The 16,336-nt window shown below is 39.6% G+C and overlaps 1 protein-coding gene across 4 annotated transcripts in view; it reads right to left on the bottom strand.

The window, feature by feature from the left end:
* TTC39A (tetratricopeptide repeat domain 39A) overlaps positions 1-16,336 on the bottom strand; it is a 52,122-nt gene that overhangs the window by 18,515 nt on the left and 17,271 nt on the right. For 3 of the 4 annotated variants that reach the window (XM_064665253.1, XM_064665254.1, XM_064665255.1), the window contains exons 3-13: positions 15,549-15,680; positions 14,802-14,878; positions 14,296-14,363; positions 11,992-12,056; positions 10,622-10,721; positions 9,665-9,730; positions 4,503-4,611; positions 3,799-3,866; positions 3,610-3,669; positions 2,671-2,832; positions 992-1,083 (exon numbers count right to left, since the gene is read on the bottom strand). In XM_064665253.1, the coding sequence (XP_064521323.1) occupies positions 992-1,083; positions 2,671-2,832; positions 3,610-3,669; positions 3,799-3,866; positions 4,503-4,611; positions 9,665-9,730; positions 10,622-10,721; positions 11,992-12,056; positions 14,296-14,363; positions 14,802-14,878; positions 15,549-15,680 (999 nt within the window). Of the gene's footprint in view, positions 1-991; positions 1,084-2,670; positions 2,833-3,609; positions 3,670-3,798; positions 3,867-4,502; positions 4,612-9,664; positions 9,731-10,621; positions 10,722-11,991; positions 12,057-14,295; positions 14,364-14,801; positions 14,879-15,548; positions 15,681-16,336 lie in introns of those variants that run through there. The other variant, XM_064665256.1, reaches the window with a different exon arrangement.

The raw sequence follows: 16,336 nt of genomic DNA, 5'->3' as shown, positions 1-16,336 counted from the left end.
AAAACACAAGGAATTTTCCCTCTGTGAAAAAAACCCCGAACATTCAAACTTAAAGAAAAAAAAAAAATCAAACCGAGGAGAACTTAAAAAAGCTGTTGCACACTGGGCTATTGCTACCTCTGGGAAGCTGAGCAATACATACTCACAAAAGCTGTCTTTATGCAGGGCACATTTATCTCTAGGCTTCCTCTTTAATGAAGCAGGAGAAGGACTCTTCCCCACTGAAAGATTAAATTAGATGATGCACCGAACTTAAAAAGGGCTCATCTCTCTTCACAGACTAAGAAAGAGGCAAGCCAGCTTCTGTAAGTTCTCCTCCCATTCTCCCCAACTAAAACTATTCACTTCATAATGGATCCCCAATTCAGTAAAATCTGCTTGTAATGATTATAAAAGACAGAGAAAACCTGAAAAGTATCATGTTGTAAGCACGTTAAAAAAATAAAGATATTTAGGTTTTATATAAAAATTGTAAACCCCGAAGTAATCAGATTTTCTTTGCCCTAGCAAGGTTTAGGCATTTTTGAGCTTAAGCATTACATTAACACAGTGAGATTATCACACACATTTAACTCTTTTTTTATTCCTCTTGAACTCAAAACCCAAGAATCAAGTAGTGCTGATATTCCCACTAAAGGAGACACACATCTTGCAGCACAATTCATCGAAGGCTTTCACATCTTACGTGCCATTTTGATTAAAGGAAACAACTAGAAAAGAACGTGACTATTACATGGAACAGCAGCAGCCACTGTATGACTGATAGATCTCATACCCTTTCCCTAAAGTATTTCCAGGCCAGGAGAAATCTGTTGTCTGAACTCAGGGTCCACTTTAGTCTAAAGGACATTTAACTCTGCCATTTCTTACCAATCCAATGCTATTTGCACAGATCTTCAAATCTGCACAATGAATATTTGGCCTCTCTTCCCCCAACACTGTGGTGTGAAAAGACAGTGAACTGTTGTAACTGTGAGCTTGCAAATTTTACCTAAATAATTCAGCTTCGCTGTCTCCAAAAGGGCTGCAGTCATCTGGTCCAAACATACTGAGATAAGCAGCTTTCATGTAAATATAAGTAGCCTGCAAATGCAATGAAGAATATCTATAAAGAAAAATGAATTTACAGCATCACCTTTATTGATATAAAGCACAAACCAGCAACAAAGTAGCAGTTGCTGCTTTTGCTCACAATCTTATAAAAATTTAAGCAAGAAGTATTTTAGAAAGTGAGTACAGAACATTGGTTTTAAATCACGTATGTCTTTGTTTACTTTGTATCAGTTTCTGTCCATATTCCAAGAACAAATCTTGTGCTTGTGTAAATAAGTTTTTAATACTCTTAAGTATACATGCTAGAAAACTTATGAAAAGGTCATGCTCACAGAAAAAATTAATACTATACAGTCTATGTGTCCAATCACAATTTGCTAACATATCCTAAATTCTAGGTTCTAGAGTTCTAGAGTGGAACTTCAGGAGAGCAGACTTTGGCCTCTTCAGGAATCTGCTTGGTAGACTACCACGATATAAGGCCTTGGAGGGAAGAGGGGCCCAAGAAAGCTGGTTAATATTCAAAGATCAGCTCCTCCAAGCTCTGGAGAGATGAATCCCAACAAAGAGGGAGTCAGGCAAAAACATCAGGAGGCCTTGTGGATGAACAAGGACAAACTCAGACACAAAAAGGAAGCCTACAGAAGGTGGAAGCAAGGACAGGCAGCCTGGGAGGAATACAGAAAAACTGTCTGAGCAGCCAGGGATCAGGTTTTTAGGAAGGCTGAAGCCCTGATGTCTGGCCAGGGACACCAAGAGCAACAAGCAAAGATCCTATAGGTATGCTGGTGATAAAAGGAAGACTAGAGAAAATGTGGGCCCTCTCTGGAAGAAAAAAGGAGACCAGGTAACCCAAGATCTGGAGAAGGCTGAAGTACTCTGACTTTTTTGTCTGTCTTCACCACCAAGTGTTCCAGCCTCACTGCCCAAGTCACACAAGGCAAAGGCAGAGAACGGGAGAATTAAGAACTGTCTGGTGTAGGAGAAGTTTGGGTTCAAAATCATCGAAGGAACCTGAAGGTGCACAAGTCCATGGATCCTGAGGGAGCTGGTGGATGAAGGTGCTTAAGCCACTGTTCATCATTAGTTGGGAAGTCATGGCAGTCCATGGAAATTCCGACTGACTGAAAAAGGGGAAATGTAATCCCCACTTTTAAAACAGCAAAAAGGGAAGATGAAGGGAGGAAAGTTACCAGGATTCTAGACAGAAGAACTTCTCCCTTTCAGATGTGCAGGGTTAGGCACCACTTCTAATTAAACTTATTATCCTGGAGGCACCGCCATGGCTCGCCCCACTCATCACCAGAAGAGCTCATATCCATAATGTGATGAAAGAAATGGCAACTTGTGCCATTAATTGCACTTTGTTGATGACACAACCAGTGAATACACAGCAGAACCTCTTCAACAAGCTGATCTTCATCTCCCAGCTGGGCCCAAAAGATTTCTGCTTGCCCACAGTCTGTTCAGATTTGAATGTTTGCAGTTCACATCGCTCTATAAAAGCCACGGAGGGCCAGGTTTTACTTTACAATCTCTATTGTTGAAGCTACAGAAAGTCAACTCGACAGAAAGTTAATAGATACTACAGGGCCTTTCACCCTTCTGTTCACTCACCTTTGACCAAGTGTTCTCTTTGCTCAGCAGGTCTGCATAGAAGAAAGCCATCTTCCACTGGCGCTTGTAGGTGAAGCACCACATCAGCTCCCAGTAACACATGTGATGGAACTGCTTCCAGTACTGCTGAGCCTCGCAGCATTCCTCATACCTATTGACTGCCTGCACACAGACATTTCCAAACACTGCCTTAGTCATGTGTAAGTGCACAAACAGCAGTGCTGTAACAGACACTGGGGCTCCAGGATCTGCCCACATGGCTCCTGCAACTTCCAAATTATTAACAGCCCAGTATTTACCAAAATCACATCTGCTGGTTTCACACACACAGGAGATTCTTGGCTACACAGTCATCCTGGTGTTAGCAAGTTTACCCTGCCACACACCTCCTCATTCCTGGAAGTTATAAAAATTCTAAGCATAATCAAAATTAATGCTTGTGTCTAGGGAAATTAGGAAACTGAAGGCAGAGGACAGATGCTCAGCTGACATTTATTGCTGTGGTTCCACGGATTTCAAGGGAGCTACTGCCCTGCACACCAGCTGATACCCTGTCTCAGAGTATTTGGGACATGCATTCTCCATCTCCATAATTCTTTTAAGTCCTGTATGACTCTCCACTCAGACTGAAGGCAAAGGATTACCACTGGGTCTTATTAAAGGCACAGCTTGCTTCAGGATAGGAAAGACAATGAAAAAACTGTGTCATTAATACTGGTGGACTAGATTAGCACCACAAATTGAGAAGGGTAGTAAAATGAGGTGGACAAACAAGTTAGTCAAAATAATTTTCAAAATTCCTATTTGTAATTCATGAACTACAAATTACATATAGGCCAAAGCCACAGGAAGCATTGGCCAAAAAGGAAACATCACTCCTGGAGGAGTTTTTCCAAAGCTTTTGAAATTTAATTTCCCAAGAGCAAAATGATTACTTACCGCATCAATATTACCCTTTAGTGTTTCTATCCTGCCTGCAAAAAACAGGAATATGGCTCCCTGTAATAAATAATAATAAAAATACAAGTATTCTGTAACAGTTTTCAAGCTGACCATACAGTCTAGATCTTTGTTATTTGGCAAGAAAACATTAAACAATCATACCAAATAAATTAGGATTCATTTTACCTTTGGATAGCGAGCCAAGTAAGGCTTAAGTAGTCTTTCTGCCTCCTCAACATTTCCTTTTCCTGTCCCTAGAATGCATAAAAATGCAAGTGATAAAAATAGTTAGGAAACAAAGAGAAAAAAACCCCGGGAATGCAAGGTACTGATTATCCATCCTCAACTGGCCAACACGTGGGTTCCTCTCTCTGCTAAGTAGGGCATAAAAACAGGTTGGTGCTGCACTAAGGAAGCAAACAGGAAGCCCCAACAACATTGTTCTTACTGACTTGAAAACCCATGTGTAGACAAACATTTTGTAGAATGTTTTAGCAGGAGATAACAGAGAAGTATGTGTCAGTGGGAAGCTATCACCTCCCCCAAAAATTCAGGGATGACATATAAACATGAACAATGAACCCATCACTTGCAGCCATTATTTTAACCTCCCAATTAACGCATCTGACTACTGAAGTCAAATTTAGCTCTCACAGCTTCCTTGGCTATCCCCATTATCTCCCTTCTTATTTGTTAAACAAACCTCCATCTTGAAAATTAAGACACTCTCTTCAGTTATAATCACTATTTTAAAATGACCCACAAACGAGTTACATTTAATCTGGTTACGAACAAACAAGTCACCAACAAATAAGTGATGGAATAGTCTTTTTCCCCCTTGTGTCCCACAAGAACTAATCAAATCCAAGAGTTATTATAAACAATCTTACCTAACACAAAGGTCATGAAAGTATGATAGCAAAGCAACAGCATGGTACACAGCACCGACCTAAAGCTGTATGATGATGCTCCTTCTTGAAGCTGCAGCAGACCATGTTCCTGTGCAAACAGAGAGAGGGGGACAAAGCATTGGAAAAGATCCAGAGCTGAGTTTTGCTAATTTAACTTCTGCAGTGTCATCTTCAGATTGCTCACTCACCAAATTCCCAAAAAGGCACTGACATACATTGCTTACACAGCAGTCGAAGGTTAAAATACACATATTAATTCATCTAATAGTTTTTCATGGAATTACTGCATAGCCTGGAAAATACCTGATGACAGAGCAGCAACTTGGGATGTATTACATGGTTAACATAAGAGAATAAGAGAACTTATCACCACCATCCAAGTTCTGCTAAACAGCATTCCAGAAAAAAAACAAAGAGAGTTTTTAAAAGCAAGGCAAACCCCAAATATCACCATTGTGCAGTGTATCCATGTTTGTTGAGGTTCACTAGACAAGCAAGTTAAAGGTATTAAGGAAAAAAAATCTGCAACTAGCAGAGCAAAAGATATCAGGGCAAAAAGATGTTTTTAAGCATGCCAAGAACAAAAAGAGCTTTGCAACAATATTGGCCCACTACCACCAGTGGAAAAATACAAGAAGAGTATTTCTGTTCCCTTTTGGAAGAACTAAAGCGATCAAGTATAACGCCACATTCATATTCAGTGACAGCATGATGGATAACCAACTTCAAGGATTCAAGTTCCTGAGGCGAGAGCATTTATCAGCCCATTCCAGGACTGGTTCCATCATATCAACAGCAAGATTATAAATAAGCAAATGTATCAAACACGAGATCTGCCTACTAGTAAATATGCACAGTAAGACATCCACTGTGTGCTGGGGAAAATTCTGTCTAACAGCTACATGATCAAAACAGATTTATATGCTTTGTGTGCCCTTGCTGACTGAGGGGTGTTACACTACCACAATTTTATCGCTCACAGTGTAAACACTGAAGCCTGTAATCATACTTTCATTTTCATCACACATATATTTTTTCACTTAACTAGTGTAGTTAAGTGTTTTCACATGAATATAGTTTTTTGTGGTTTTTTTTTTAATCTTAATTTACAACATTAATTACTGTCACAGGGGAAAATACAACTCATATTTGCAGGTCTATTATAACATCTAGTTGGGACAAAATAATGAAAATAATGACTTGCATGTCACTACAGAAGAAATTAAAAGACAGTAAAATCACTACTGAAAAATCAATGATTTAATGGAAACCAAGCACTTTGCAAAATAAAACCCACTTCACTTTTTTCTGAGAGCACAAGTTTAATTGATACAAGTAAGTAACAAAACATGATGTATTGAACTTCTGCAAACTGCCCAGATGAAAACCACAAATATTTGGATTTTTTAAAAAGTAGCACTTTGAGGTAGAAGACAAAATATTCTATGGAATGAATTTTGGCAGAAAAAAATTCCAAAGTAGATTTCCAAAGTACATTTTTCTGCAGTGAAAAGTTTCAAGTTTGATATTTCTCTGAGCCTTTACTGACATTGGCTTTACAGTATTTGCTATCTTCCACATAACACAGAAATACATATGAATGCAAATAGTACTAAGAATGATTCAGTTAAATTCTGTTAGTCATACAGAATAATTTAATCATTTGTCAAGTTGATCTCACATATTTTAGTCTCAAAAGTGTGTTTTATCAGAGCCAAACGCAAAGTTATCATCTGTATGGACAAGGAACAAAGCCACACCCTGGGCAGCAGTAACTGGGAAGTAAATGGGTTAAGAACACTGCCCATTCATCAGAACAGGGCTGCAAATCTGACACACTTAAGCCCAAATTCTCAAACTGAGTAGTTACACAGGCATGGGAAGCTCACCAAGCAAGTCAGTTCACTTTGTGCTATGTCAATAATCCTATTTTGTCCAGAAGAGGTATTAAAGTGTTTACTTTTCACTCTGCCACTCGAATATCCCAAACTTTCTATATTAAAGTAACAACATAATCAGTAGACACAGCTTGAACAAAAGAAATATAGAAGTAGTTGTTATTAGTATTACAACACTCGCTTGCAGAAAACGCTGCAACAAAGCTGCTTCTCCTCAAAAACACTCTTGCAAATTGCTGCTGTTAAAATCAGATCCCCAGGAAGGTAGGAAGGTGAAGGGTTGTCCCTGGGAAACATGTTTTACATCCCACACTCAGTCAGCTGGCCTCCCTAGGCTCCCTCTGTGGCTGGCTGAGCCAGAGGTAGCTCCTCCAAGGAACAATTTGGCACAGAAGCCTGGGTCAGACATGAATCACCTTTTCAAGCACACACCCTTTCTCCACAGGGAGCCTCCAGAGAATAGGCAGCAAACCTCATCAGCCATGGGAGGTGCCATGAGCTGGGCACTGTACTGCTCACCGGGATCAAACTGAGGATCTTGGAACCAGAGCACAAGCAGCGACTACCTGAGCCCAAGGAGCAATTCTGTAAACAAAGTGTGCTCACCCAGTGACTGGCACCAGTGAGTACATTATATTTAATTGTTAGGACACACCTTCTAACCATAAATAACCCATAACTACTTCCCACACCTATGTCACAAATGATATGAGCAATCCCAGAACACTGGGAATGAGCTTCCAAACAAAGTCTATTACAGGGCATATAAAACAGATGTCAAGGCATTAAGCGTTTGTAATTTCTCAAAAATGACATTTTTGTAATTGCTCTAAAATGATATTAGCACATTTGGGTTTTGTTTTCACACAAAACATAAGCTACTCTGAAGGACATAAAGTATAACACAGAGCAGGGAGCAATGACACTTCTTAGGGACAACTGTGATCCAATATGGGAATTCTCATCTTTCATCCAAGTTCCCCATAACATCCCACAATCTCTCAGTTCCCAAGATTGTCACTACATTATATTACATCAGTACCTTATTGATTCAACCCCTGTCCCAAAACATCCAATGCTCTGTCATTCAGGAATTCCTACATGAACAGTGGGGAATCCCACAGCGGATGCAGGAAGAAAAAGGACAGTGCTCAAAATCATTATCAGACAACACTGAAGCTGGTTCATATTTATTTCAGCTGTTACTGACTAAAATCCATCTACTCTCCTGAAGCAAAAGCTCTTGAATGTTATTTTTAAATCACTCTCTTTTAATTAGGGATCTTGACAATGAAAGCAGAGCAAGGTCATCATTCATGTCCCATGACCTGATCACGTAACTGCAGGCTTAGCAAGGAGGATGGATACTACTAACAGTTTTACAACAAACTGGCTAATTAAGCTGGTACACATGGCATGAATGCACCCCATGAAATAATTTCAATTTAATCTTCATTTGAAATCTGAAGAGACCAAAATGCACTTCAAAAAAAATGCTTAGTGGGAAACTGGAATTAAATTTATTTCAAATTGACACATCAAACGTATTCTTCAGCTCAGCTGCATTGGGAAAAATGTCCTCCCACATAAAAGAAGTATAATTTGAAAGATGCTGGTTCTATCTAAAAGCTTTCCTGCCTTCCCCTGAAATCATGCTGTCATCTGACCCTCTGACAAATTGCACTTAACATATGGTAGGCTCATGTCAAACTTCTACAGCTTAGCAGCACAGCATTTGTAATTGTCTATAAAATAAGAACAAGGGTAAACATTAGCCTGAGACCTGGCAGAGGACTCAGTGAGAAAGGTTCACTGCTTCCATGGGAGACAGTGCAAGGACTCTCCTGCTCTCCCCATGGGAGGTTAGTCATCCTTAAACACAGAAGTCCAGATAGAACACACACTCCACCTGCTGCCCAGTGAGGCAGACATGCTCCCAGCACAGTGTGTGTGACACACACCTCTGCCCACAAAACTGGGCAAAACTGCATTGAGCCTCAATGCCCAAATGCAGGGCCGATGCTACTAAACACAAATAAGCCCATATTTTGACTAATGATGCAAAGGAAAGGAGCCTGAATAGTGAGATGGGCACAACCTGGCACATCTTGGACTGGAAGGGAACAAACACAGCCTCAGGCTATTTTTTATACTTTCTTGATCTTATCCCACCTACTAATCTGAGGCTCCAGACTGCTGTTAAGTTGATCATGTTGTCCACAGTGCCCACAAATGGCTTAGGAAGTAAAGGAGCTTTGGGCATGTCCTCATTTACTATCCAAAATGACATGTCTGAGAGACAAGGAGAGTCCCTAGGGGCAAATCTCCTGGCTTCGAGGCAGATTAGTATCCTGGAAGATAACACAATGCAATTTTTTTTATCCAGTTTTCATAAACACATGACCCACACCAAAATCAAGCTATCCTCCAGTGCACTGCAGCTCTCTCAGGTAATCTGCAAACAGCTCAAGGCACAAACCATGACTTTTGCACAACCTGATGCTCACAGTGAGCACTTCATGGAAAAGAGTAAAATATCAAAAGAAAACAACAAACTCAATTAGAGGGATGATTTTCACCTGTAGTAGTAAGATGAGTGTTCACCAAAGTATTCTCAGAGCTCTGCTGGTACATGAATCGCCTTTACAGTTCTAGGGGAATATTTTGCTTTAGATGCTCTTTGTTATTGTAACTGACAGGTGAAAGTATTTGATTTTTGCCTTTACTGTTTGTGAAATAGCTCCTGGAAATTTTTAGGTTGTAATCCACACTCTGCTCCTTGCTTTTAAACAAGACATTTTATTTTCAGATATTAGACCCTTCCTGTAAACCAATCAAATGGTGTTGACAGTCATTGACCTGTCAGGTAAGGTTGCAGCTCTGATAAAGAAACATTTTTTTTCCTTGAAACTTGTTTTATAAATAGAAAGCTTTATAAAAGGCAAAAAAGCACTTACTCCTTTAGACAAAAGAATTTAGGTGCCACACTCAAGTTAACAGTTGCTATTAAAGCAGAAATTAAATAGAGGGTTTTTTCCCCCCCAGTCTTTGAAGTGCAGTAGTTCAGACAAAAAATAAAGGAAAACTGAGCTGCACAAAAGCATCAGTGTAACAGTGTGCCTGTATGATACCAGGGTGTTTCAGGGGTTACAACTAATGGGAGGAAGAAGAGATAAACTCCTGTTTCCATTTTTAAATTTAAGAGTGAGAGGACTGTACCAATAATATTTAGCTCACATTTACCTTGTTTCCAGAAAATCCAACAAACTCCAGTAATCTCAGGATCCGTGCAGGGAACATGGACAACGTCTACAGAGAGAAATGCAACAGTTATGCAGTAACTTTCTGTCTCTCAGCTGCCTCCCACAATTTTTCCAAAGACAAGAAATAATTATTAGAAGTACTAAAAGCATTTCTATATGACAAGTTCCTGAGTAAATGTATCCACCTGCTATATTTTAAATGCAATTTAAACAGAAATATCTGCTTAATATAGAGACCCTGTGTCCCTGGGATTCCCTGCACAGAAACATGTTTACACAGCACATTACTCCAGTATTTGGACGTTTCAGAAATGCTGGGTGCACACCACATAGCACATATTTGTCCTTGTGCAGTAAATCTAACATCTGGGCATGTGGCAGACTCATGTAAAGCAGTGCAAGGAAGGGGAAGCACCAGGCACTTTCTGCAGCCCATCCCCTGAACAATCACATCACTCCTCACCATCTCTGGGTCAATGCCTCTCTGACACACCAGGAACCATCTTGTAGCATTTGATCACCTCCTTTCTGGCCAGAACACAGGCAACAACAGCCAACAGTGGCCTGAGGAGGACCTCAGTCCATCCCTTCATTCCTGTACCCCACCCCACCAACTGCCCTGCCAACAGCCCAAGCTCTCCAAGTGCCAGTAAGACAGAAAGTGGAACTCAGCCAACACAGGCAACTTCTGCTTCTGTGCAAGGCTTCTCCTGGCCCTCATCCCACATTGTGGGCAGCAGTCTCTGTATTTCTAAAGAGCATTATTATCTGATTTTCTTAGACCAAAGACTGTGATCCTGCACTGTCAGCACACATTTATGTTTTAACCACACGATCAGCAACACTGATGTCAGCGGAGCTTCTCAGGAATTCAAGTTAGGGTCACTTCCAGGAGGTAGCAGGACTTCAGCTCAGGATAAGAACTGTTGGTACGTACCAGATTAAATGCTCCAACTCCAAGTTTTACACCTCCCTCAAAATGAAGATGGTTCTCTCCTTTGACATAATGTGGGGACTGTATGAGACTGTCCAGCTCCCTGAAAGTGCACAAGATTCTGTTACATTTCAGTAATTACAATTCAGTAAGAACTGCGAAAGTTTTCTGCTACTTTTAATTCACTGTCATTAAGCAAATGTTTCATTCTGAATTTTTGTTTTATTTCATTTTGTCTTTTTTACAGTGTCTGGTGACCTTTCCTCCCTGAAAGAGAGTTTCAAAAGCTGTGGCTTTGCAACATTTATACATCCTATTTTTTCAAGTTTCCTCTTGTTGCAGATTATCAGGCAGTTCTGCTGACAGCAGGGAAGGGAAAAATGCTTTTTTATATCAGAAACTACACTGTAAAAAATACCTATCAGTCAAAGCAAATAAAGCCTCATTTCCATATTTCAGTGTTTTCTCTGTTGCACCACACTCTCACCAAAACTGCAACCAATTATTTTTTCCCACACTGAAGGCAGAGTACAAAAATCATAACTGCTGGTGTCACATAAAAACTTTCCCTTTGTTAAAATATAGCTTTTCTTAATATGCAAGTTGTTGTTAGCATTTTTATTAGCCTTCTTTGAAGAAGAACACCTAAGAGTTACTAGATTCATTAACATTTTGGTTTTATACAAACTATAGCTGGTCCTGACAGAGGCACAACTGAATATGCTTCCCATGGTGTACATTTTAATGGAATTTTTAGATTTTACTACTGCACTTCAAAATCATTTGCACATGTTGAAAGTGGCTCTGCATAACATACCTGGATGAAAAGAATTCTGCCTAAGCAGATGTTCTTGGCTTGCAGACACACTAAGTAATGAGCATACTGTGAGTTCAGATAAGCAACCCTGCTTATCATTTGCAATAGCAGGCACCTTCTCTTTAGAGCAGAACTGGTGTACTTAACCAGATTAAAAGTCCAGCTCACCAAATATCACTCAGACAGTGGCATATGCTGGGAAAAGCATCCTCTAAGAATTGACTGCTCACAGACCTCATGATGTGGGGAGACTGCATCTGTTTGCTACACTAAATAGCCCCTATTTCCTGCAAATTTGTTTTATCTTTGTTTGAAGCCATTTATACTTTACATTGCAAGCTCTTTGGTTTCTTGTCCTTTCATTTTATTTTAGTTTTATGCATTCATTATGGAATTACTTGTGCTTCAGCTACTGGTTTCAAATGTTCCAAAAAGCTGCAGCTAGAACTATAAAAGAAAGGCCATTTCAATATGCCTAAAGACTGTGTTGGAATATTTGACCAGCAGCACTTTTTACTGATAGAGTACACTTAATCACATCACCTCTCTGACTCACCTGTATGTTTGGTAACTGTTTCGGACTTTGATGCCTCCCTTTATGAAGCTTACCATATTCTCATCCTGTTGGAATGGAAACACATTAGCAATATGAATTTGCAAGCATTATAAAGGTCTTTTGTCTTCCTGAGGTGAACACAAACCTCAAGACACAGACAATATAAGCCTCTGAGACACAACACATGGATTTAGGATTTCCTTTCTATATTAATATATTTTTTACTCCGCTTAGACACAGGCACTTTGTTTTGATGCCTTCTGTGATCAGTTCAGCCCTTGTCACCTTTGGACCATCTGAATTTGCATTAATGAACACAAGGACTATGCTAGTGAATGTCACCTAAGGTACATGCATTTGTGGCTCTTTCAAAAAATAGCTTTTTCTCATTTCTCCTTCAGCACAGTTCAGATGTCCCTGGTGTTGAGCTAGGAAATGCTCACAAGTAACTGCCTGTCCTCAGGAGTCTACAGAATATAGTTTCATATCCCAAAAAGGGAAGCAGGGTCAGTAAGGTTACACAGGATATGCTCTTTCTGGCCTGAATACTCACATATATGAGAAGGTAACATGTTACATTATAAGCTATAACAAACTGAGAACTTACAGCAAAGTGTATCTGAGAGACCATTAAAGATTCTTCTGTCTCCTAACTTCCTGGTGGCAATTTCTTGCCTCACTCATCATGTATAGTCTGCCATTCTGGTTTGTTTTAGTAGCTGCTGTTACTTTGGGACAGAAAGTCTGTATGTGTTTTAACAGAAGATACCATCACAAAAGAATCATAAGAAGCTATCTGGAGCATTGTGGAGAAAACAGCATGGATTAGATGAACTAATCCCAGTACAGCACACCAGGGGGTACAGAATACCTTACCATGTGTAAAGGTTCAGTTATATTTTCCTTTGAATGGAAAATGGAACAAGGAAAGAAGATGGTTTTAAAATGTTTATATTCAGAATGCTCATTACACCAACAAGAATAGCCAACGTGAGAATTGTCCAGCCCTTGTAAAATGCTGAGATTAATTTTTATGTGTTTTCAATCAGATTTGGTCACTTACATTAAGCATCAAAACTAAACCCCTTCAATAACTGTTGGAACCAAATGCCTCTGTTTAATTTTTAGAACTAGTTCAAGCGTTCGTGAAAAATTAAACACAGAAGAGGACAAGAAGTTATTTTCTTATTCTTAAATCCCCCATGTATCTCTAAACATTTTTAAAAACAGATACCTGTGAAAACAGTGTCTAAAGCCAAGAGACATTGCTTTAAAACACTCATTTCTTACAGGCACTTCAAAAATCTTGCTTCCATGGTTTCAGACATCACCCAAATTGCCCCCCGTGCTAGAGGCTACTCATCCCAAGAGATCCCAAAGGAAAATGGAAACAGGTAGCTACATCTTGGCCATTTCAAAGTCCATCATCAGCACACTAGAAACTATAAAAGCTCCTCTGATTATGGGTGTTACTATGAAGCAGTAGTTTCTAGCAGAGGGACACAGCAGATTGCTGAAAAACGTTACACGGTCCATAAACTGTCACAAGCAACATAAATCAGAGCCCACCTGGCAACTCCCAAACACTATAAAACCACCACCTGCATTCCATTTCCTACCAGCACCACTGAGCCAAGAAACATTAGGCTTTTCTGACTGTGACTTTTATTATCCCCTTAATAGATGAAGAGGCCCACTTTTATACAGCAAGTACAGTCAAATCAAGAATAAAAAATCAGTTATTTAAAGTGTGATGAACAATTTAAATTGCATGCTAGAGCCCAAGTAAGTACTGCTAATGTTGCTCCACCAAACAAATCAAGCTTCATTAGTACAGAGATAAAATTCAAAGAAGAGGGAGGACTCCCCTTTTTTAAAAAACAGCAGCACTGTTAAGGAGAAATCATGTGTGGAGCCTAATAGCTATGCAGTTCAAGAACACACCAGTGAGAAAGCAGTCTTGGGAAAGCAAACACCAGCCAGACTGAAGCAAAAAATTCACTCGTATTCCAGCACAGCTATAATGACCATTTCTTTTATTTTTTTAAATCTGATATCCCAACACACAGTGTTTGAAAAGTGGTGCTTACTGCAGTCACATTTGACACAAGTGTGAAATGAGAGGGAGTAGAGAAGGGTGTCATTGGGCACTCAGCACTGTTCCAATATCCAGACTTGATCCAGATGAAACAGCCTTACACCACTAGGTTAAACTACAGTCTTCTACCAGTTCATTAGTTTTAAGAATGGGAACCTGTATGGTATGTACTTTTTTCCCCCCACAAGGCACACAGGAGTCCATACCTGGAGGAATGTGAGTGCTGCTCTCTGAAGTAAACATTCAGCATAGCAAATTTCTGCATGGATTTCCTCTAGTGTCACACAGAGAGGAGAAGAAAACAAATCAATCAGTCAAAAAGTAATAAAAAAACCCCTTAGCCCATTAATATAGGAATAAGATCACAAAGCTCAAACTGAGAAAAATATTATCCAAATTTGATGTAGTGTTTCTGTTCCAGACTAGTGATGTAATTCCAAACAGAAATGAAACTCAGTTACAGAAACTTTGAGGGAATATATCTGGTGCTTTCTATGAAATTCTGGATCTAGAACCTTTATAGCCATTTCAATACTTCTTTTTAGGTATGTCTTTACCTGGCAATTTTTGGGAGTGCTGAGTCAGCAATCAACAAAACCAGTGATTTTGGATGTGCTTATATATTCAAATTCACACACCGAGTGAACACTTACATCTGATTCAAACTGCATAAATAAAAAAAAAACATTATGCATGTGAGAGATAATATTACCTTCAGTAAAGTGTTCAAGGCTTTGTCTATGTACAAGGTTGTTGATAGAATCAGCTACTGTGGATTTCTTCCTAAATCTGCAGAAAAAGTCCATTTGGTCATTCTGAACACGAAGCATCAACAACAGAGAACAACAATATTTTTCAGCTGGTCACCCACATAGTCACTAACACACCTCTAGTGCTCAACTCTCTGTCATCTCACCACATACAAACTTCAGCATATTCCACAGAGAACTCAGTCAACATGGTCCTCCTGAGATCTGTTTTACCCTTCATGCATGGAAATACGTCTTGATGAAGGAAGGGGATAAGGGGATGATTTATTTTGTGTGTGTATGGGTGCACGTCCATGGGGGTGTAAAAGCAGATTCAAAGACAGGGAACTGCAGCACAACTATCACCCATGGGAACATTCTGCAGTGTCTGCACATTGTAAATAACAACTTCCAGACACTGCAGAACCAGGACTACAGATAGGACTGAAGTCTAATTGACAAGAAAAATCAGATATTGTGGTAAACTGAAGTTTTCAAGGCTAGACTGCTGAACACTCTAATTTGTGTGCTGTGACCTGCTAAGTGACCCTCCTCCAAGTGGGGAGCTGGACTAGATGACCTCCCGATGTCCCTTCCAACCTCTGTTTTCCTATGATTGCTATGAACTTACATTTCCTTTTTTAACCTGTATGTCTTTCAAACCTTTACCGAGAAGCAACTATTTACTGACTGAATTGCTCCAGGCTTACCTTTGACAGGTGGCTTGAGCTTCCTTCATTGTGTTCCCTGCATTCAGTATGTCCTGAGGATCAAATGTCATCATAGCTTGCATTTCCAATATGGTGGCATAAGTCAGGGCATGATACATGCTGTCTTTAGTTCTGAAAGCAAACACAAGGTGCAAAGCACAGCTGATTCAACTGCACTGTTGCTTTGAAAAAATAAATACAAATCCAATTCCAGAAATGCATCAGCCTGATGGGAATGAGGGCTAAATCAAACACAAAGGACATGCAAAATAATTAAGAAACAGTAACAGATTGAGATTTCTACATGAAATCATGGCTACAGCTCTCCAGTTTCAATAGTTCTGCTAAAATGTACCAATTCTGAGCTGAGGGTAGGTATTTAACAAGCAAAGCACAGGAATTAACCGCATGGCTCACCATTCAGAGACAAAAGAGGGTTTTTTTAATGGAGTATCTAATGAATACTGCAACACATGACACAAATCCAGATGCTATTCTTCTATTTTGGGAGAGTCACTCAAGACAGACTCAAGGAGATAAGTAACACAATACTATAACCATGGCCAAAACAGAATCTTCTTGAAACAGATCTTCCCACCAGACACATTAGAGTCTATGTCAAATATTATAGTTTTTTTCTTTTCTCCCCTTCTGCCAACCTTCCATCCCAATCTGTTCAACTTGAATATTATTCTTTGGGGTTTCAGATAGTGCCTCTTTTGCAGAAAGTAAAAAACTTTGGCATTAGTGCAAGTGAAACAATTGATTCCTATGTGCAGCCATTGCTG

This window comes from Pseudopipra pipra, chromosome 9 (assembly GCF_036250125.1).
Source record: "Pseudopipra pipra isolate bDixPip1 chromosome 9, bDixPip1.hap1, whole genome shotgun sequence".
Classification (NCBI taxonomy): domain Eukaryota; kingdom Metazoa; phylum Chordata; class Aves; order Passeriformes; family Pipridae; genus Pseudopipra; species Pseudopipra pipra.
Note: the sequence above shows the minus strand (reverse complement) of the source record. Positions and strands in the feature narration are given on the sequence as shown.